Raw genomic sequence first — 20,972 nt, 5'->3', positions numbered from 1 at the left:
CCATACACACCAAATCAGTCGTGAAGACGACGCCTCTTCTCCCACAGGAGGCTGAAAGGATTTGGCATGGGCCCTCAGATCCTCAAAAGGCTATACAGTTGCACCATTGAGAGCATCTTGAATGGCTGCATCACCGCTTGGTATGGCAACTGCTTGGCATCCGACAGCAAGATGCTACAGAGGGTAATGCGCACGGCCCAGGACATCCCTGGGGCCGAGCTTCCTTCCATCCAGGTCCTCTGTACCAGGCGGTTTATGAGGAAGGACCTAAAAATGTGCTAATTCTCCAGACACCCAAGTCATAGACTGTTCTTTCTGCTACCGCACAGTACCGATGCACCAAGTCTAGAACCAACAAGACCCTGAACAGCTTCTACCCCCAAGGCATTAGGCTGCTAGATAGTTAGTTAAATAGTTAACCAAATAGCCACCCGTATTATCTGCATTGACCCTTTTCTGCATTGACCCCATTGACCCTTTTTGTCTCATTACATATGCGGCTGCTACTGTTCCTTATCCGTCTGGTTGACTAATGACTTCATTCCTAGTTATACATACAGATCTTTCTCAATTAACTAATATCAACTCTGTACTGGTACCCTGTGTATATAGCCAAGTTATCGCTACTCATTGTTTATTTATTATTTGTTTTACTATTACGTTTTATAACTTTTCAATTATTTCTCTATTTTCCTTCTTTCTGCATTGTTGGGAGGGACCGTAAGTAAACATTTCACAGTTTTTCTGCACCTGTTGTTTACAAGGCATGTGACAAATACAATTTGATTTGTAATGCATTGAAATTTCTACTCCTCATTTTGATAGGACTTGCAGGAATGATCAAATGTTTTTTCTTATCCATCTTAATCTTCAGTAGCTAAATTGTTGGTATGCTGACTGTATACTGTCAGCCTTTTCTTCTCTGTAAACTATGATGAGACCCAGCGTTCAGATGGCATTTTGATGTGAGGTATGATGTCTTTGTATATGCCGTCATCTACTGGTCATATATGAGATTGCGTAACATTATATTTGAACATGCTTGTTATCCAGGGGGCTCTAGGACCCGGTTCAGGCAGTGTTTTGTAGGAAAGTGTCGATTGTCGAGTGATGGAATACTTTGCTCCTGTATGCCGCGAGAAGAATAAGGACAATTTACAAGTGGATACAACAAAATGACCATTATTGTTATTTTTTACTTTTAATATCTCTTCGCGTAAAACGGGTTATTTGTTGGGAGCTTCAATTCACTAAATCGCTTTCCAGCACCAGCTTGTCTTGAGAAGGTGAGTGTTGTTATAACAGCAACAGATTTAATTTAGCTAGCTAGCTATCTTGATAGGTTGACTGACTGAAAAACCCACAAATGGTAGCTGGAGAAAAATTACTACTGCAAATCTGACGCTCTGTCGTCACAGTCACATTGTTTAATGTGACTGTTTAATTTGTCTGTCAAAGAAATGGACACCAAGAAAAACAGGCTAAACAATACCACAGGGGAATATGCATCTTGATTCCTATGATGATATCTGTCGTGCTCAAGAAAGGATTCCATAAGAGCCACATAACGTTTTTGTAAAACATAATCTGAAGCATTTGTTTAAAGTTCTATATCACATGACAACAAAAACAATGGAGTAATAGGGTTTAATCGTTTTTTGGGGGGGGGGTTATGATAATAAAGTGCAGTTGTTCTTTCATTAAGTCATGTACATCCAAATTAATAATTGTATTACTTGAAATTACAATGTGCACAGTGACCTCTCTCTGAACTGGAGCTTGTGAGGGCTTGTTCCAACATGCCAAGCTACTCCATGGTACATGTGTCGGCATACCACTGTGACCTAATTCTAGTGTGATATTTTGAATGATTATCAGTTGATGAAATGTGATGTGTTTTGGGTGTCTTAAGTGCCTTGACTGAATCAGAATTGGTCCACCGTCCACCCCAGATGACACTGTGGGGTGTGGATTCACCTGACTGGCTGGGATGCTGTTAGGAGCCATGACTGAAGCACTAACCATATCGTAAAGTTCACAGCCCGATATAGCAGGGCTGTCATGGATCTCCTAGGCATATTGAAGTCTGTTGAATGATTTTAGACTAGGAAGAGATGCTTGCTGTTTTGCGCTTCATAGTACAACACACACACCTCAAGGAGATTCAATCTGTTCTTGACCCTGATACATTAAGTAGGGTATAGCAAAATAATGAACAGGTGTTCATTGTGTTGACTAACTTCACTTTTAATCGCTGCGTGGAGAGTTATGAATGGAAGAAGTTAGACTAGTTGAATGTCATCATGAATAGCAGTTTAGAATAGGATACAAATACGGTCTGGTGCAAATACTGCAGAGAATGTATTTTTGAAAACTAATTTCATGCAGTCAAATGTATGATTTCCTTTGCCTGTCCTGCCTTTTTAAAATCTCTTAACATACATGCGGACCAGGTTTCTGATCTTGAGCCCTATGTGTAGGCTTAATGTGGTAGTAATATGTCTGTTATAGTGAATACTCTCTTTCCCCTCCCCGTCTCCCCAGCTCCCTGCCACCATGGTGGTAGTGCAAAGCTACTGTGAGGCCAGCGCTTCCATCTCCGAAGCCTGGCTGGAGGGCGGGATCTTGCCCTGCTTCTACTTCACCCTGGTGCCCACCGTCCTGCTTACCCTCTCCTTCTTCTTCGGCGCCTTCCACTGCGTCTGCTACCGCCGCTACGGCACCGAGATGGAGCCCAAGTTCGTGCCGCGCTCACGCCTCTATGGCCTCCAACTGGCAGTCTCCCTGCTCCTCCTGCTGCAGTTCCTAGGGGGGCTGGTGTGGAGGGCAGCCGGAGGAGGGGAGCTCCCCGGCTATGTGGTGCTGTACGGCTGCCTGTCCATACTGGGCTGGGTCTGGGCATTGGCCCTGCTAAGGCTGGAGAGGAGGAGGGTGCTGGTGAGGGACCGGACGCGGGGCCACAGCACGGTGCTGCTGCTCTTCTGGGCTGTGGCATTTTCAGCGGAGAACCTGGCCTTCGTCTCCTGGGCCAGCCCCTACTGGTGGTGGGGCCTGGAGAACACACAGAAGCAGGTGAGAGAGGAGGAGGGGTATGTTCAGGAGGGTGTAACATTATAGAATGTCCTCAATCTACAAATTACTCAGAGAGGCACGTCTGTTATACATAATGCACTGGAGTCTGTTTAGGAGGGTGTAGCATTACAGGACTTTCAGAAATAAATATATTGTTGTATAACATACATGTTTAACTGTCAGGTTAAGATATTTTCATTGCCTTTCTATCTGCAACGTTACAAACATTTCACCCATTTGGAATGAACCCCACAGCTCAACCGTCAGTGAGGATAAACTGCCATCCCACTCCATAGTTTCGCTGAGGTTGTTCAAATGTTGACATATAATGTTGCTTGATATAAGTACTAAACTTAGTTTCAACACTCCATTACACAAGTGTAGTAGTGGGCTTTCTAAAAAATTAAGTTAGTCTGCTCATAGGGTGTGATGTCCATGTAAATGGGACACATAGGCTAGATGTAATATGGTTATTTTCAAGTACCTACTTAATAACCTCTAAATCCCTTATTTACCATGAGTGTTGTGGTTGTAGTTATTTTTTTAAAGTCTATTTCAAAGCAGTTTCTCACAAGTAGACTGCTAAAATAGGAACTGATTTTCCAACCATGACACAACAGTGGAAGGAAGGGGAGCCATGATCATTATTCAGCTATGAGTAACTCTAGAAGTGCTGAGTCACTGCCCCAACTTGCCCTTCCACATCCCTCTCCCTCTGGACACTCCCTCAAATAAATACACAGTTGAAGTCGGAAGTTTACATACACCTTCGCCAAATACATTTAAACTCAGTTTTTCACAATTCCTGACATTTAATCCTAGTAAAAATTCCCTGTTTTAGGTCAGCTAGGATCACCACTTTATTTTAAGAATGTGAAATGTCAGAATAATAGTAGAGAGAATGATTAATTTCAGCTTTTATTTATTTCATCACATTCCCAGTGGGTCAGAAGTTTACATACACTCAATTAGTATTTGGTAGCATTACCTTTAAATAGTTTAATTTGGGTCAAACGTGTCGGGTAGCCTTCCACAAGCTTCCCACAATAAGCTGGGTGAATTTTGGCCCATTCCTCCTGACAGAGCTGGTGTAACTGAGTCAGGTTGGTAGGCCTCCTTGTTCGCACACTCTTTCAGTTCTGCCCACAAAGTTTCTATAGGATTGAGGTCAGGGCTTTGTGATGGCCACTCCAATACCTTGACTTTGTTGTCCTTAGGCCATTTTGCTACAACTTTGGAAGTATGCTTGGGGTCATTGTCCATTTGGAAAGACCCATTTGCGACTAAGCTTTAACTTCCTGACTGAAGTTTTGAGATGTTGCTTCAATATATCCACATCATTTTCTATTGCCATCTATTTTGTGAAGTGCACCAGTCCCTCTTTCAGCAAAGCACCCCCACAACATGATGCTGCCACCTCTGTGCTTCACAGTTGGGATAGTGTTCTTCGGCTTGCAAGCCTCTCCCTTTTTCCTCCAAACATAACGATGGTCATTATGGCCAAACAGTTCTATTTTTGTTTCATCAGACCAGAGGACATTTCTCCAAAAAGTACGATCTTTGTCCCCATGTGCAGTTGCAAACCGTAGTCTGGCTTTTTTTTATGGCGGTTTTGGAGCAGTGGCTTCTTCCTTACTGGGCGGCCTTTCAGGTTATGTCGATATCGGACTCGTTTTACTGTGGATATTGATACTTTTGTACCTGTTTCCTCCAGCATCTTCACAAGGTCCTTTGCTGTTGTACTGGGATTGATTTGCACTTTTTGCACCAAAGTACGTTCATCTCTAGGAGACAGAACGCATCTCTTCCTGAGCTGTATGACGGCTGCCTGGTCCCATGGTGTTTATACTTGCGTGCTATTGTTTGTACAGATGAACGAGGTACCTTCAGGCGTTTGGAAATTGCTCCCAAGGATGAACCAGACTTGTGGGGGTCCACCATTTTTTTTCTGAGGTCTTGGCTGATTTCTTTTGATTTTCCCATGATGTCAAGCAAAGAGGCACTGAGTTTGAAGGTTAGGCCTTGAAATACATCCACAGGTACACCTCCAATTGATTCTCAAACGATGTCAATTAGCCTATCAGAAGCTTCTAAAGCCATGACATCATTGACGTGACGTGTAAAGGCACAGTCAACTTATTGTATGTGAACTTCTGACACACTGGAATTGTGATACAGTGAATTATAAGTGAAATAATCTGTCTGTAAACAATTGTTGGAAAAATGACTGTCATGCAAAGTAGATGTAACCGACCTGCCAAAACTATAGTTTGTTAACAAGAAATTTGTGGAGTGGTTGAAAAACATGTTTTAATGACTACAACCTAAGTGTATGTAAACTTCTGACTTCAACTGTATATATATATATATATATATATATATGTGTATAGATGTAGTGTGTATACTGTAAATAGATGTCCTAGCATACCTCTTTCTGGTAATACATTCAATGCAGTATTAGCCCTGTATTTAGTTACTTAATGATGGGTTATGCGTAATAAGCTTCTAACTTATAGCCTCTCTTGCGCGATACGCACTCACCTGTGCGCCACTGGCCTCTCGCGTTAAACAACTCTCTTTAGCTTTTGGAGTCCCATGCAGGACAAGCTAGACTAGAATAGCTTGATGGACATTGTAGAACTCACAGGTCATTTTAAAGAAGAGTGAACGTGCGATGGCGGTAGGCTATAGCAGTCATTTATTCAGACCCATAGCCATTTAATCTTCGTGAAGAGAATTGAAAGCCTTCTGCATCTAATTCTAGTCCTATATTATTTAAGGATGTCATTAGAATGATGAAGATAAAGGACAACTGTTGAATGCGAGGAAGGAATGACGCAACAAGAGGAGATGAGGTAGGCTAATAACATTAGGGGAAGTATTATGAAAGGTATATATGCGTCAGCCTACTAATTATACAAATAGGCCCTAATTTATATTTCAAAGTTCAAATCAAATTCACTAGCTTATAGGCTACTTGTAACTTTGAGGTCGCATGTGCTGCACCAGAATTGCATGTTATCTCCCTGCTTAATCGTGGCTTAAACGATGTGTGTATTTTCAGTCCATAAAATACAGTACAGTAATACAGTTCACACTCAAAGATTAGCATAGTGGAGCTTGTTTCATTTATTTACTGAAGAGAGCATATAGCTAGCTACATCTATGGGCTTTTATGTGTTTCTGTCATGAGTAATGTGCATTAACCTATATCATATACAGCATGTATTGGATAACGGCACAATCATTTGGGCTTTTTTTCTGGGCTTGGGATCATTAACCTCTACGGGATCGATGTCCGTTTCTCAAACTAGACACTCTAATGTACTTGTCCTCTTGCTCAGTTGTGCACAGGGGCCTCTCACTCGTCTTTCTATTCTGGTTAGAGACAGTTTGCGTTGTTCTGTGAAGGGAGTAGTACACAGCGTTGTACGAGATCTTCAGTTTATTGACAATTTCTCGCATGGAATAGCCTTCATTTCTCAGAACAAGAATAGACTGACGAGTTTCAGAAGAAAGGTATTTGTTTCTGGCCATTTTGATCCTGTAATTTAACACCCAAATGCTGATGCTCCAGGTACTCAACTAGTCTAAAGAAGTCCAGTTTTATTGCTTCTTTAATCAGAACAACAGTTTTCAGCTGTGCTAAAATAATTGAAAAATGATTTTTTAAGGATCAATTAGCCTTTTAAAATTATAAACTTGGATTAGATAATATTAACGTGCTGTTGGAAGACAGGAGTGATGGTTGCTGATAATGGGCCTCTGTACGCCTATGTAGATATTCTATAAAAAATAATCTGCTGTTTGCAGCTACAATAGTCATTTATAACATTAACAATGTTTTTCTGTATTTCTGATAAATATTATGTTATTTTAATGGACAAAAATGTGCTTTTCTTTCAAAAACAAGGACATTTCTAAGTGACCCCAAACTTTTGAACGATGGTGTAGTTTATAAATTCCTCATGAGCTTAGTTCAACTTTCACACCACATCAGAACCCAAAATATAAGATTGTTTTACTCCAATGTTTGTAAACATTAACAAACACTGTATAGCCTCAAAGCATGATTCAAATTAATTTTTATATTATGGATGGTCAGTACTTGCATACATAGCTTGGTCTATGAATTTGAGTGGTTTCATTTCTCCAGACCGATCCCTCAGCTTTTTTCCAAAACAGGCGGGGTACCCACTTTGTTATTGTTTCAACTGCGGATTGCCCCTTTAAAGGATCAGTTATGACTAAGCATTTTTCATTCATTACCTGAGGTGGAGTTTTCTCTATGGTTGATGCGCTACCTCGGCACAGGAACACTCTTCTTCCTGGGCCTGAAGGCTCCGGGGTTGCCACGGAGACCATATATGCTCCTGATCAACGAGGACGAACGTGACGTGGAGGGCGGCACTGGCCAGGTAACCTAGTAAACACATCCCTTATGTGTGTATAATATCCAATGACTGTATAAATAAGAATATATCCTGATTCAATTTGTGTATGTGTGTAAGTTTGTAATGAGTGTCTGTTTGTCTGTCTGTGCCACCATGTCCCATAATAACCCCTATCTCTACCTCAGCCCCTGTTGAGTGGGGCGGAGGAGTCCCAGTCTACCTGGCAGGACTTTGGGCAGAAGGTGCGTCTGCTGGTGCCCTACATGTGGCCCCGGGGCAATATTCTACTACAGGGCCTGGTGCTGCTCTGCCTGTGCCTGCTTGGTTTGGAGAGGGTCATCAATGTCTTTGTCCCCATCTACTACAAGAACATCGGTGAGAGATCCTCCCTCGTTTCTGAACATCTCCCCAAGAACCAGCTTTTTTCTGAATACCTTTTAAGATCTTAGTTGTTGTCACAGCCTTATTGTTTGCGTTGCAGGTCATCTTTATTTTCCAGAAGGCTTTGATATCATTGAGGCTGACATCTTAATATCTACCCAGCACAACTGCAGAAAAGATGACCTGAAACTGTCATTCCTTTTCAAAACCTCTCTTTCTGTCACAGTGAACGAGCTGACTGATGGGAGCAGCTGGAAGACCTTGGTCACCACTGTGTGTGTCTATGTCCTGCTCAAGATCCTGCAAGGTGGAGGGGCAGGTGAGTGGGACTTTCACCCCATATTTTCTTTCTCTACCGCTTTACTCATTCCTTGAGTGCTGTTATTTGAATTCTCTCTTTTGTTCCCTCGCTCTCTCACTCCTCTCCCCTTTCCCCCTCTTTCTTTCCCCTCTCTTTCCTAGGTGCATCTGGCTTCATCAGTAACCTGCGCTCCTTCCTGTGGATCCGCGTGCAGCAGTACACCAACCGGGTGGTGCAGGTGCGTCTGTTCGGCCACTTACACTCACTGTCACTGCGCTGGCACCTGGGCCGACGCACCGGGGACGTCCTGCGCAGCATCGACCGCGGCACCTCCTCCATCAACACCCTGCTCAGGTGAGTCTCATAATAATAAATTGTGTGTGTGTCAATGAGTACGTTTACATGCACACTAGTGATGCACCGATATGACGATATCTGATATTTACAATTTTATCAGCCTTTTAAGCATTCTAGTACAGTTAAATAGTTAAAACACACACATGGGCGCAGCGGTCTAAGGCACTGCATCTCAGTGCAAGAGGTGTCACTACAGTCCCTGGTTCAAATCCAGGTTGTATCACATCCGGCCGTGATTGGGAGTCCCATAGGGCGGCGCACAATTGGCCCAATGTCGTCCGGGTTTGGCCGGGGTAGGCCGTCATTGTAAATAAGTATTTGATCTTAACTGACTCGCCTAGTTAAATAAAAGTTACACACACATACACACCACACTGACCAACAAGTTATTTTGTTGGCATTTACGTATGTCCCCATTACCAGTAAAACATCATCAAAACCTATTTCTTTCACTTACTTGCTGTGCCACTTACTTTCTGTGCCATTGTTAATTTGTTCAGTCATTTCATTCTCAACCACGATTTCTATGGTATGCCGTTTGGATTTTTGCGTATCAAATAATATAATATTTAACACTTTCACGTGTCAAATAAGCTTGTTGACCAATCAGGACCTGAATATGACTGCAAGTCACATAATGATTTAACGCATTCATACATTTTTTACATAGTTATTACACGTTGATTACACTATCACTCGTATTTCATGTCACAATGATTCATCGATACGTGTGCTATGAAGCTGGCAAAGTTGTCTCGCGCACCTACATTGCTGGTCATAAAAAAAGCTAGCTTGCTCATGGATGCAAACAATGTTCTTCCCCAAAAACATAGCAAAATTACATTATCTGTTTCAGTAGCTGTAGTTAGCTAGCTTAGCTAACTATATAGCTAAGTGTCATCATCTAAAATAACCCTAATTTATAGGACAGTTCTAATTTGATTAATGGTCAGACCCATCTATGTGAAGCTAGCCACAAAAGGATTAACTACAATAGTGGCCTTTCAAAATAGTGGACCCTTCAAAATAAAAGTAGGGCATAATTTTACTATTTGTATTCATTTGCATCACTGTCAATGACATAGTTTTTTTTTGAAGGCAAACATCAAATTCCATTATTGTGCCTAATCCTTATTGTAGCGAGCTTCACAACATATAACCCGGTCTGGTCGAGCCTATATCTAGTCAGATGAACCTAGCTGGCTGCTTATAACGTTAGCTCTGGGCAACAGGTTTAAGTAGCTGGCTAGCAATTTATTTTTCATGAACTGAAGTTCAATTTCAATAGGCGAACAACAATACTTACTCACAAGGATTCCTAAATCATTGCTAAGAATAATGAAAATGCCTGCAGTTTCTACTGGTCATTGTTTTCAGGCTGGTTGTATTGGTGCTAGCTAGGTACCAAGCTAAAGCTTCCTACCTCAGAAGTTGTGGTCGAAGAAATGATGCTTTATTACCAACACAGTATTTATAACACATCGTTCGTGGCCGGTGTTTGCTTGTTTGCAGAATTTGTTGTACAGCTTTGACAGTGCTACTGACGTACAAAGACCGAAATGGCGTTCCATAGTATGTATGTCGTGAAGCTAATAGCAGTGACACTATTACTGTGTAACTCCGGTAGTGCAACATCTGAAAAATAGCTCACTTGGTAGTGTGTGTACCGGTGCTCAACCAGTCGGCGAAAGCCAACATCACCCCCGACAGAGAACGGTTGATTGTCAAGGGCAATGAAATCCATTATCTTGGCTTTAATCGATTTTGTGTACGAGTTGTCTCGCTGAAATGTTCTTACTCTTTCAAATGACTACTCGACTTGTTGACTGCTCGATCCACACTGCAGACATTGAGGGCTAGGTTAGGAATGCTGTGTTGCACGTGTAGAGCAAAATTTGGCGTGGCGTTATTACGTTATATAGGTATGCTTTGACATTGATTTTGCACATCGGCGTTAAACTAGACATCGGCCGATACCGATGTTGGCATTTTTAGCTAATATCGTCCGATTCCGATATGTTCACAGATATATTGTGCATCCCTACTAATAATTATAATAGCAGTAGGCCGAGTATGAAAATAGTAATGTAAACAGCTTACTCACATGTGCCAGCGTTGGTGGCTCAAGCCTCCCTCTTATTCGCGAGTGAAGCGAGTTCGGAAAAACTGAAAGTAGGCATCTTAGAAATAGCTTTTACTTACAAACATTGGCTGTAGTTGATTCAAGAAGGTAGTTCTTGGATATTTCGTTGCCTGTCGACATTAAAATACATATTTTCTTAGTTATCATTCTCAGTAACACAACATTAAACTGTTCTTATGCCTGTATAATAAAACTAATTACGTTTGAAGCAGCATTTTATTAGCATGTTACATAATACTTTGGTAATATTGTATTTTAATTGCATAGCAATTAGCTGAGTTTTTGTAACTATTGTTACTACAAGAGGAATAGTGACTGTTCCTTAAGGCCTACAAACCGTTACTTCAGCTCTGTCAGGAGGAATGGGCCAAAATTCACCCATCTTATTGTAGGAAGCTTGTGGAAGGCTACCCGACACGTTTGACCCAAGTTAAACAATTTAAAGGTAATGCTACCGAATACTAATTGAGTGTATGTAAACTTCTGACCCACTGTGAAGGTGATGAAAGAAATAAAAGCTGAAATAAATCATTCTCTATGCTATTATTCTGACATTTAACATTCTTAAAATAAAGTTATAAAAGTTATAAAGTTAAAATAAAGTTAGCTAACTGACCTAAGACCGGTAATTATTACTAGGGTTAAATGTAAGGAATTGTGAAAAACTGAGTTTAAATGAATTTGGCTAAGGTGTATGTAAACTTCTGACTTCAACTGTATATAACATTTTTCTAAGCGTTTTTACGTTATAAGTGGGAAACTCATCTGCCTTAGATTACTAATGATATCTTTCAGACACAGGTCGTATATGTCAAACACTGTCTAAGGCAGTATTTCCTCTAAAATGGGTGTGCAGCTCCCCTGGGACTGCTGCGCAGAAGAAATATCAGCCCATGCAGAGAAGCACGAGATTGAATTTTACTTAATTTTCTAAAGTTTTCCATGTCAGATAACACTACCAACGTTTTCCTTTTACTGTTGTAATTGCGATCGAATTAACGCAATATTAGCCACTTTCAATGCAACATAGCGAAACAAAACTAACAATGCAAGACTTAGTATGCAAAACTAACTATCCAAGAGATTTTGTTGTAGGGAGAATGCATCGGATTGACAAGGCCCGTACTCTATACACAGACCGGTGCACCACAACCAATCAGAGCTGCAGTAGGCCTATATGCAAATAGACTATTGCCATATATGGAACCTGTGCCATTCACTTTGAACTGGACAGTGTTTACAGCATGAGCGGTCATTAGTAGATGTGCTTGTTTTGAGATTAAGGTGAGAGCTACCTGTGCACATTTGTTCAAATCCTTTGCTAGTGAGTGACTTATTAGCCCAGTTATCGATAATTTGTAGTCAGCAATGGGGGAGTGATTGCTTCCTACAAGAGAACAAAACGCGTGCATTTCTAGCTATCTTTGAAAAGTGAGTCAGATCAAGTTTTTTGTCTTAGAGGCAGTGTTGTATTTTGAGACAGGCTTGAATAAGCTAAGTAGCCAATAGGCAGAGGGTAGAGCAATTTGTCTAATTCTCTATAATAATGGTATGGGAATAATTGTTTTATTTTGTAAAGTGGTTTCTTGCATCAAAGAGCACAACAACATTTTCAGACTGCCTTGTATGAAGGGCAAGTGGATAAACAGGTTCATGTCAAGCCATGCATGTTTTTTTTTTCAAAAGTGTCATGGAATGTAGGACTACATTGAACACCACACATTGGCTGCTACTGTAGGCTGGATGATAGAACAATTATTTCCATGTTAAAATGTTTTGGGATACATTTTCTCCATTGTTTTTGATGGTAGGCCACTGGTAGGCCTTCATTATGATCAAATAGCCACAGTAGCCTACTTGACCACTTAACTGTAACTTAAAGTAGGTACAGCCTTAGTGTTCACATTTAACGCCTGCCGGAAGTTGCACAGAATTTTCACAATGTTCAAGTTTGCGCTCAGCAGACCTGAAATTTGCTCAGTGCTGAAAAAATTGAGGGAACATTGGTCTGAGGTATGCTTGATTGAGCTTGCCCTTAGCTTTGCACTTTTTGAACTATTCAGTATCAATCGTATCTCAAGTGTTTGGAAGAATTTGACATACATATTTGATCTGATTTACTTTATCCTCAAAGCTTAGATACGGCTTCCTCTGGTGTTTGCTCTATCCTTTCCACCTTAAAATTGATTCCACATTCCATTTCTACTTGTAACTATGATCCATCACGCTGTACAGTCGTGGCCAAAAGTTTTGAGAATGACACACATTAATTTTCACAAAGTCTGCTGCCTCAGTGTCTTTAGATATTTTTGTCAGATGTTACGATTGAATACTGAAGTATAATTACAAGAATTTCATAAGTGTCAAAGGCATTTATTGACAATTACATGAAGTTGATGCAAAGAGTCAATATTTGCAGTGTTGACCCTTCTTTTTCAAGACCTCTGCAATCCGCCCTGGCATGCTGTCAATTAACTTCTGGGCCACATCCTGACTGATGGCAGCCCATTCTTGCATAATCAATGCTTGGAGTTTGTCAGAATTTGTGGGTTTTTGCTTGTCCACCCACCTCTTGAGGATTGACCACAAGTTCTCAATGGGATTAAGGTCTGGGGAGTTTCCTGGCCATGGACCCAAAATATTAATGTTTTGTTTCCCTAGCCACTTAGTTATCACTTTTGCCTTATGGCAAGGTGCTCCATCATGCTAGAAAAGGCAACTGTTCCTGGATGGTTGGGAGAAGTTGCTCTCGGAGGATGTGTTGGTACCATTCTTTATTCATGGCTGTGTTCTTAGGCAAAATTGTGCGTGAGCCCACTCCCTTGGCTGAGAAGCAACCCCACACATTAATGGTATCAGGATGCTTTACTGTTGGCATGACACAGGACTGATGGTAGCGCTCACCTGGTCTTCTCCAGACAAGCTTTTTTTCCAGATGCCCCAAACAATCGGAAAGAGGATTCATCAGAGAAAATGACTTTACCTCAGTCCTCAGCAGTCCAATCCCTGTACCTTTTGCAGAATATCAGTCTGTCCCTGATGTTTTTCCTGGAGAGAAGTGGCTTCTTTGCTGCCCTTCTTGACATCAGGCCATCCTCCAAAAGTCTTAGCCTCACTGTGCGTGCAGATGCACTCACACCTGCCTGCTGCCATTCCTGAGCAAGCTCTGTACTGGTGGTGCCCCGATCCCGCAGCTGAATCAACTTTAGGAGACGGTCCTGGCCCTTGCTGGACTTTCTTGGGCGCCCTGAAGCCTTCTTCATAACAATTGAACCGCTCTCCTTGAAGTTCTTGATGATCCGATAAATGGTTGATTTAGGTGCAATCTTACTGGCAGCAATATCCTTGCCTGTGAAGCCCTTTTTGTGCAAAGCAATGATGACGACACGTGTTTCCTTGCAACTCAACATGGTAGACAGAGGAAGAACAATGATTCCAAGCACCACCCTCTTTTTGAAGCTTCCAGTCTGTTATTCGAACTCAATAAGCATGACAGAGTGATCTTCAGCCTTGTCCTCGTCAACACTCACACCTGTGTTAACAAGAGAATCACTGACATGATGTCAGCTGGTCTTTTTGTGGCAGGGCTGAAATGCAGTGGAATTTTTTGGGGGGAATCAGTTCATTTGCATGGCAAAGAGGGACTTTGCAATTAATTGCAATTCATCTGATCACTCTTCATAACATTCTGGAGTATATGCAAATTGCCATCATACAACTTGAGGCAGCAGACTGTGAAAATGTATATTTGTTTCATTCTCAAAATTTTGGGCCACGACTGTAGTATGTCTTAGTTTCTTAGTGTTATCCTGACCTCTGGACAGTCTGTAGTTTCCTGTGTCTGAATGTCTGACTTTCTGTGTCTGAACCCAGAGGTAAACCTGGACTCCCTCTCTTTCTCTCCACAGCTACATTGTATTCAGCATCTTCCCCACCATCGCAGATATCGTCATCTCCATCATCTACTTCATCACCTACTTCAACGCCTGGTTTGGACTCATCATATTCGTCTGTATGTTCCTCTACCTCAGTGAGTACAAGGCCTCCTTTCCAGAACCAATTCAGTTATATTTACAAGGTAATAATAATCTGATCTGAGTCAAATGTGATATGTCCTCTTGCTCAGTTGTTGCTCAGCTCTCTTTATATTCTGGTTAGAGCCAGTTTGTGCTATTCTGTGAAGGGAGTTGTACGAGATCTTCAGTTTCTTGGCAATTTCCCGCATGGAATAGCCTTAATTTCTCAGAACAAGAATAGACTGACGAGTTTCAGAAGAAAGTTATTTGTTTCAGGCCATTTTGAGCCTGTAATCGAACCAACAAATGCTGATGCTCCAGATAATCAACTAGTCTAAAGAAGGCAACTTTTATTGCTGCTTTAATCAGCACAACAGTTTTTTCTAATGATCAATTAGCCTTTTAAAATGATAAACTTTGATTAGCTAACACAATGTGGCATTGGAATACAGGAGTGATGGTTGCTGATAATTGGCCTCTGTACACCTATGTAGATATTCCATAAAAAATGGAACAATGTCTACACTGTATTTCTGATCAATTTGATGTGTAGAAAATGGGCTTTTCTTTCAAAAACAAGGACATTTCTAAGTGAACGGTAGTGTATCTTCAGAATGAGGTTGTTCTTCTATAACAGCCCCTCTACCCCACTTGGCCTTTTCATCCACTTTTTGGGAGAATTAAAAAATATATATTTTAGTGTTTAATGTATTTTCAGTGTTATGTTCTCTGGCCTTTTCATTATGGGATCAATGATAAATAATATTATAAATGTATTTGTTTATTACTTTTTTTAAACTGTTGCGGTAATGTGAATTTTGTCAAAAATGGTGGTAAAATGCATAATATCTGATCAAAAAACATATTAATAATTATGAAATAGATAAGTACAGATCCTAATCTCAGTGATCCAAGAGGACATTTCATGAAAAATGACAATTTTTGGAGTCAAATTTCAGCTAGTAGTTTACATTTTTGATTGGTCAGATTTACATTATAGATAAGTGCAGGTGTGAGATGCGACTGAAATTTCACCGGTGGGGGAGAGCGAGAGAGAGCGGTGGACATGGAGGGTGCTTTGCTTGAAGCGCTGAACATCATCATGACATGACGTGAACTAGAATGTGCTTGAGCTATAGAGCCCCACAGTGGAGGTGTCATAATTCCCATAAAACCTAGCGGTCAAACAGGGAAATGGTTCCAATTGTTCACATGCGCCAAATATAACCTTTCTGTGAAATGCTTACTTAAGAAAATATTTACTAAATAAACAAATGTAGAAAAAAACAACAACACTACAAATAACATTAATAAGGCTATATTCTGTACAGGGGTACCGGTACCGAGTCAACGTGCGGAGGTACAGGTTAATCAAGGTCATTGAGGTAATATGTACATGTAAGTAGGGGTAAAGTGACTATGCATAGATAATAAACATTGAGTAACAGCAATGTATTTGTATTAATTTTTTTTTACAAAATACATATAATTCAGCTCTATTTACTCTCAGAATCAAAAATGCTAATTATCATCAAAGTAGACATCATGCAAGACTACAAATCCCTGCAGCTCCTGCAAGTCATCTCTCGCTGACACCTTTGGTAACAGGTATTGTGTATATTTTAAAACTTACACAAGACAGTTCAAAGAATTGTAAATTTTAAAGAAATGTTGCCAATTTATTCATTGTTCAATTTAGCTAACATTAGGTAGTTAATTCAGAGATTCTTACCTTTGCCTCTTTTTGGCAGTCTAATCCAGATCATTCAATTTGTAGTTCTTTATGATCTCCACATTAGCAGCTAATTAGCATTTCATTTTTGGGTGATAAATACAGGCAAATATATTGATAAAAGTCACTTAGTCTTTGAGAGATTTACACGGTAATCAAAACGTCACGCCAGGATAAACCTACACGAAACACCACCCTTATTTTAAGTGTTTCTAAAATAAATGGTGGGAAAATGATTCAAATCTAATCAAATTTTATTAGTCACATGCACCGTATATAAAAGGTGTAGACCTTACAGTGAAATGCTTACTTACAAGCCCCTAACCAACAATGCAGTTTAAAAAAAATATGAATAAGAAGTAAAGTAACAAGTAATTAAAGAGCAGCAGTAAAATAACAGCTGTGAGACTATATCCAGAGGGGTACCGGTACAGAGTCGATGTGCAGGGTAGAGTTGTTAAAGTGGCTATGCATAGATGATAACAACAGAGAGTAGCAGCGGTGTAAAAGAGGGAGGGGGGAGGCAATGCAAATAGTCTTGGTAGCCATTTTATTAGATGTTCAGGAGTCTTATGGCTTGGGGGAAGAAGCTGTTTAGAAGCCTCTTGGACCTAGACTTGGTGCTCCGTTACCACTTGCTGTGCGGTAGCAGAGAGAAAAGTCTATGACTAGGGTAGCTGGAGTCTTTGACAATTTTTAGGGCCTTCCTCTGACACCGCCTGGTATGGAGGTCCTGGATGGCAGGAAGCTTGGCCCCAATGATGTACTGTGCCTTTTGCACTACCCTCTGTAGTGCCTTGCGGTCCGAGGCAGAGCAGTTGCCATACGTGGCAGTGATGCAACCAGTTAGGATGCTCTCGATGGTGCAGCTGTAGAACCCTTTGAGGATCTGAGGACACATGCCAAATCTTTTCAGTCTTCTGAAGGGGAATAGGTTTTGTTGTGCCCTCTTCACGACTGTCTTGGTGTGCTTGGACCATATTAGTTTGTTGGTGATGTGGACGGCAAGGAACTTGAAGCTCTCAACTTGCTCTACTACAGCCCCGCCGATGAGAATGGGGGCGTGCTCTGTGCTCTTTTTCCTCTAGTCCACAATCATCTCCTTTGTCTTGGTCACGTTGAGGGAGAGTTTGTTATCCTGGAATCACACTGCAAAGTCTCGGGCCTCCTCCCTATAGGCTGTCTCGTCATTGTCTGTGATCAGCACTACCACTATTGCCTCAATCGGCAAACTTAATGATAGTGTTGGAGTCGTGCCTGGCCGTGTAGTCATGAGTGAACAGAGAGTACAGGAGGGGACTGAGCACACACCCCTAGGGGGCCCCTGTGTTGAGGATCAGCGTGGCAGATGTGTTGTTGCCTACCCTTACCACCTGTTACCACCTGGGGACGGCCTGTCAGGAAGTACAGGATCCAGTTACAGAGGGAGGTGTTTAGTCCCAGGGTCCTTAGCTTATTGATGAGCTTTGAGGGCACTATGGTGTTGAATGCAGAGCTGTAGTCAATGAATAGCATTCTCACATAGGTGTTCCTTTTGTCCAGGTGGGAAAGGGCAGTGTGGAGTGCAATAGAGATTGCATCATCTGTGGATCTGTTGGGGCATTATGCAAATTAGAGTGGGTCTAGGGTTTCTGGGATAATGGTGTTGATGTGAGCCATGACCAGCCTTTCAAAGCACTTCATGGCTACAGACGTGTGTGCTACGGGTCGGTAGTCATTTTTGCAGGTTACCTTAGTATTCTTGGGCGCAGGCACTATGGTGGTCTCCTTAAAACCTCTAGTGACTCCCCATCCTGCATGAGGGAGCGTAATCATCGACTGACACTAATTAGCATAACGCAACGGACATAAATATTCCTAGAAAATATTCCTATTCATGAAAATCACAAGTGAAAGGACACAGCTTAGCCTTTTGTTAATCACCCTGTCATCTCAGATTTTCAAAATATGCATGGCAATAAATAAACATGGCAAACGTTGTTTATAATCAATCCTCAAGGTGTTTTTCAAATATCTATTCGATAATATATCCATCGGGACAATTGATTTTTCAGTAGGACCGATTGGAATAATGGCTACCTCTGTATTTTACGCGAGAGTCACTCTGGGAGCCATCAGGTGACCAGTTGTGCAATGTAGCCGCTTACGGGTATTCTTCAACATAAATGCGTAAAACTACGTCACAATGCTGTAGACACCTTGGGGAATACGGAGAAAAAGTAATCTGGTTGATAGCCCATTCACTGCTCAATAGGGACGCATTGGAACGCAGCGCTTTCAAAACATGAGGCACTTCCGAATTGGATTTTTCTCAGGCTTTCGCCTGCAACATCAGTTCTGTTATACTCACAGACAATATTTTTACAGTTTTGGAAACTTTAGAGTGTTTTCTATCCTAAGCTGTCAATTATATGCATATTCTAGCATCTTGTCCTGACAAAATATCCCGTTTACTACGGAAACGTTATTTTTCCAAAAATGAAAATACTGCCCCCTAGTCACAAAAGGTTAAAACATGTTGGTATTACAGAATTTGACAGGGAGAGGTTGAAAATGTCAGTAAAGACACTTGCCAGTTGGTCAGCACATGCTCGGAGTACACGTCTTGGTAATCTGTCTGTGAATGTTGACCTGTTTAAAGGTCTTACTCACATCGGCTGCAGAGAGCGTGATCATAGTCTTCTGGAACAACAGGTGCTCTCATGCATTTTTCAGTGTTATTTGCCTCAAAGTGAGCGTAGAAGTAGTTTAGCTCGTCTGGTAGGCTCTTGACACTGGGCAGCTTTCGGCTGTGCTTCCCTTTGTAGTCTGTAATGGTTTGCAAGCCCTGCCACATCTGACGAGCTTCAGAGCTGGTGTAGTACGATTCTATCTTAGTCCTGTATTGATGCTTTGTCTGTTTGATGGTTCGTCGGAGGGCATAGCAGGATTTCTTATAAGCTTCCGGGTTAGAGTCCCACTCCTTGAAAACGGCAGCTCTACCATTTAGCTCCGTGCAGATGTTGCCTATGTTTCTCTGCATTAAAGTCTGCGGCTACTAGGATGAGCGTTTTCTTGCTTGCTTATGGCGGAATACAGCTCCTTCAATGCTGTCTTAGTGCCAGCCTCTAACTGTGGGGGTGTCTAAACAGCTACGAAAAATACAGATGAAAACTCTCTAAGTAGATAGTGTGGTCTACAGCTTATCATGAGATACTCTATCTCAGGCGAGCAATAGCTCGAGACTTCCTTAGATATCGTGCACCAGCTGTTATTTCCGAAAATACATAGACCGCCGCCCCTTGTCTTACAAGACGCCGCTGTTCTATTCTGCCGGCCAGCTGTATGTTGATAGTGTCATCATTCAGCCACAACTCCGTGAAGCATAAGATATTACATTTTTGAATGTCCCGTTGGTAGTTTAAACGTGCGCATAGGTCATCTATTTTATTTACAAAGATTGCACGTTTGCTAGCAGAATGGATGGAAGTGAGTTATTCGATCACCTACAAATTCTCAAAAGGCAGCCCGCCCTCTGGCCCCTTTTTCTCCACCTCCTTTTCATGCATATCACGGGGATCTGGGCCTGTTCCCTGGAAAGCAGTATGTTGTTGGTTTTGGGCTCGTTTGACTCGTTAAGAGAAAAAAAGGATTCTGTCAGTCTGTGGTGAGTAATCGCAGTCCTGAAGTCCAGAAGTTATTTTTGGTCATAAGAGACGGTAACGGCAACATTATGTACAAAATAAGTTTAAAAAACAAGTTACAAACGAGAGCAAATAAACAAACAAAAAAACACAATCTGTTGGAGACACGTCAGCCTTCTTCTGGGCGCCATTTTTTTGGAACCATTTCCTTGTTTGACCGCTAGATTTTATGGGTATTATGGCTCATACTGTGGTACTCAATAACTATCATTATAACTTTACAGAATTATATAAACATAATAGATCTGGAGGAATATTTTTGGAACAAAAAATAACATTCATTATTAACCGGTTCTCAAGATTTAAAAAGAATGGTTATATTCCGGAACACTAGAGATCAGTTTCCTTCTTCATTTTTAGTTTTTTTTGGTTCTGTTCCCTGAACGGGTTCCAACCCCTGGTAATAACAATGTAATATTTCATAATGGTTCATCAATATATTGCTCCAGCCCTTACCATCATCATCACGGAATGGAGGACTAAGTACAGGCGAGACATGAACACCCAGGACAACAACGCCAAGTCCAAGGCAGTGGACTCCCTGCTCAACTTTGAGACGGTACGGAGATGCTCCCATTGACTTATAACCTCAATACTTGGGTCGTGTTCATTAGTACTATAGTGGATAAATTACAAGATTAAGTTATAATACTGTTATTGCATCAAATGGTTGTTTTATGCAATAGAATAGGCTTATATTAGTACTCGCTTATCTGTGTGTGTGAACTGAGAGGAGCCTTTGATTTATGAATGGTTTGGTGATTAATTCCTACAGCATGCATTTCATAGAATGATTTGGTGTTTGTTTACTGTTAGGTACCAGGGAGAGATGCCTCGGGTATGAGAGGAACCTTGTCTTAGGGGCCAAACTCTGGTTTCTGTACAATAAGAAA

At 41.3% G+C, this 20,972-nt stretch overlaps 1 protein-coding gene across 1 annotated transcript in view; it reads left to right on the top strand.

Moving 5' to 3' along the window:
- The first annotated feature begins 1,095 nt into the window (after nt 1-1,095).
- Nucleotides 1,096-20,972, top strand: part of LOC139373282 (ATP-binding cassette sub-family B member 6-like) — a 37,350-nt gene continuing 17,473 nt past the window's right edge. The window contains exons 1-8 of the mRNA XM_071113616.1: nt 1,096-1,286; nt 2,545-3,072; nt 7,347-7,490; nt 7,652-7,841; nt 8,074-8,166; nt 8,310-8,502; nt 14,557-14,678; nt 20,529-20,638. Of these exons, the coding sequence (XP_070969717.1) occupies nt 2,557-3,072; nt 7,347-7,490; nt 7,652-7,841; nt 8,074-8,166; nt 8,310-8,502; nt 14,557-14,678; nt 20,529-20,638 (1,368 nt within the window). The 5' untranslated portion in view covers nt 1,096-1,286; nt 2,545-2,556. The remainder of the gene's footprint in view (nt 1,287-2,544; nt 3,073-7,346; nt 7,491-7,651; nt 7,842-8,073; nt 8,167-8,309; nt 8,503-14,556; nt 14,679-20,528; nt 20,639-20,972) is intronic.

The sequence above is a fragment of the Oncorhynchus clarkii genome, chromosome 18 (genome assembly GCF_045791955.1).
Source record: "Oncorhynchus clarkii lewisi isolate Uvic-CL-2024 chromosome 18, UVic_Ocla_1.0, whole genome shotgun sequence".
NCBI classification, from domain to species: domain Eukaryota; kingdom Metazoa; phylum Chordata; class Actinopteri; order Salmoniformes; family Salmonidae; genus Oncorhynchus; species Oncorhynchus clarkii.
The sequence above is the reverse complement of the archived record's forward strand: the minus strand, read 5'-3'. Positions and strand labels throughout refer to the sequence as shown.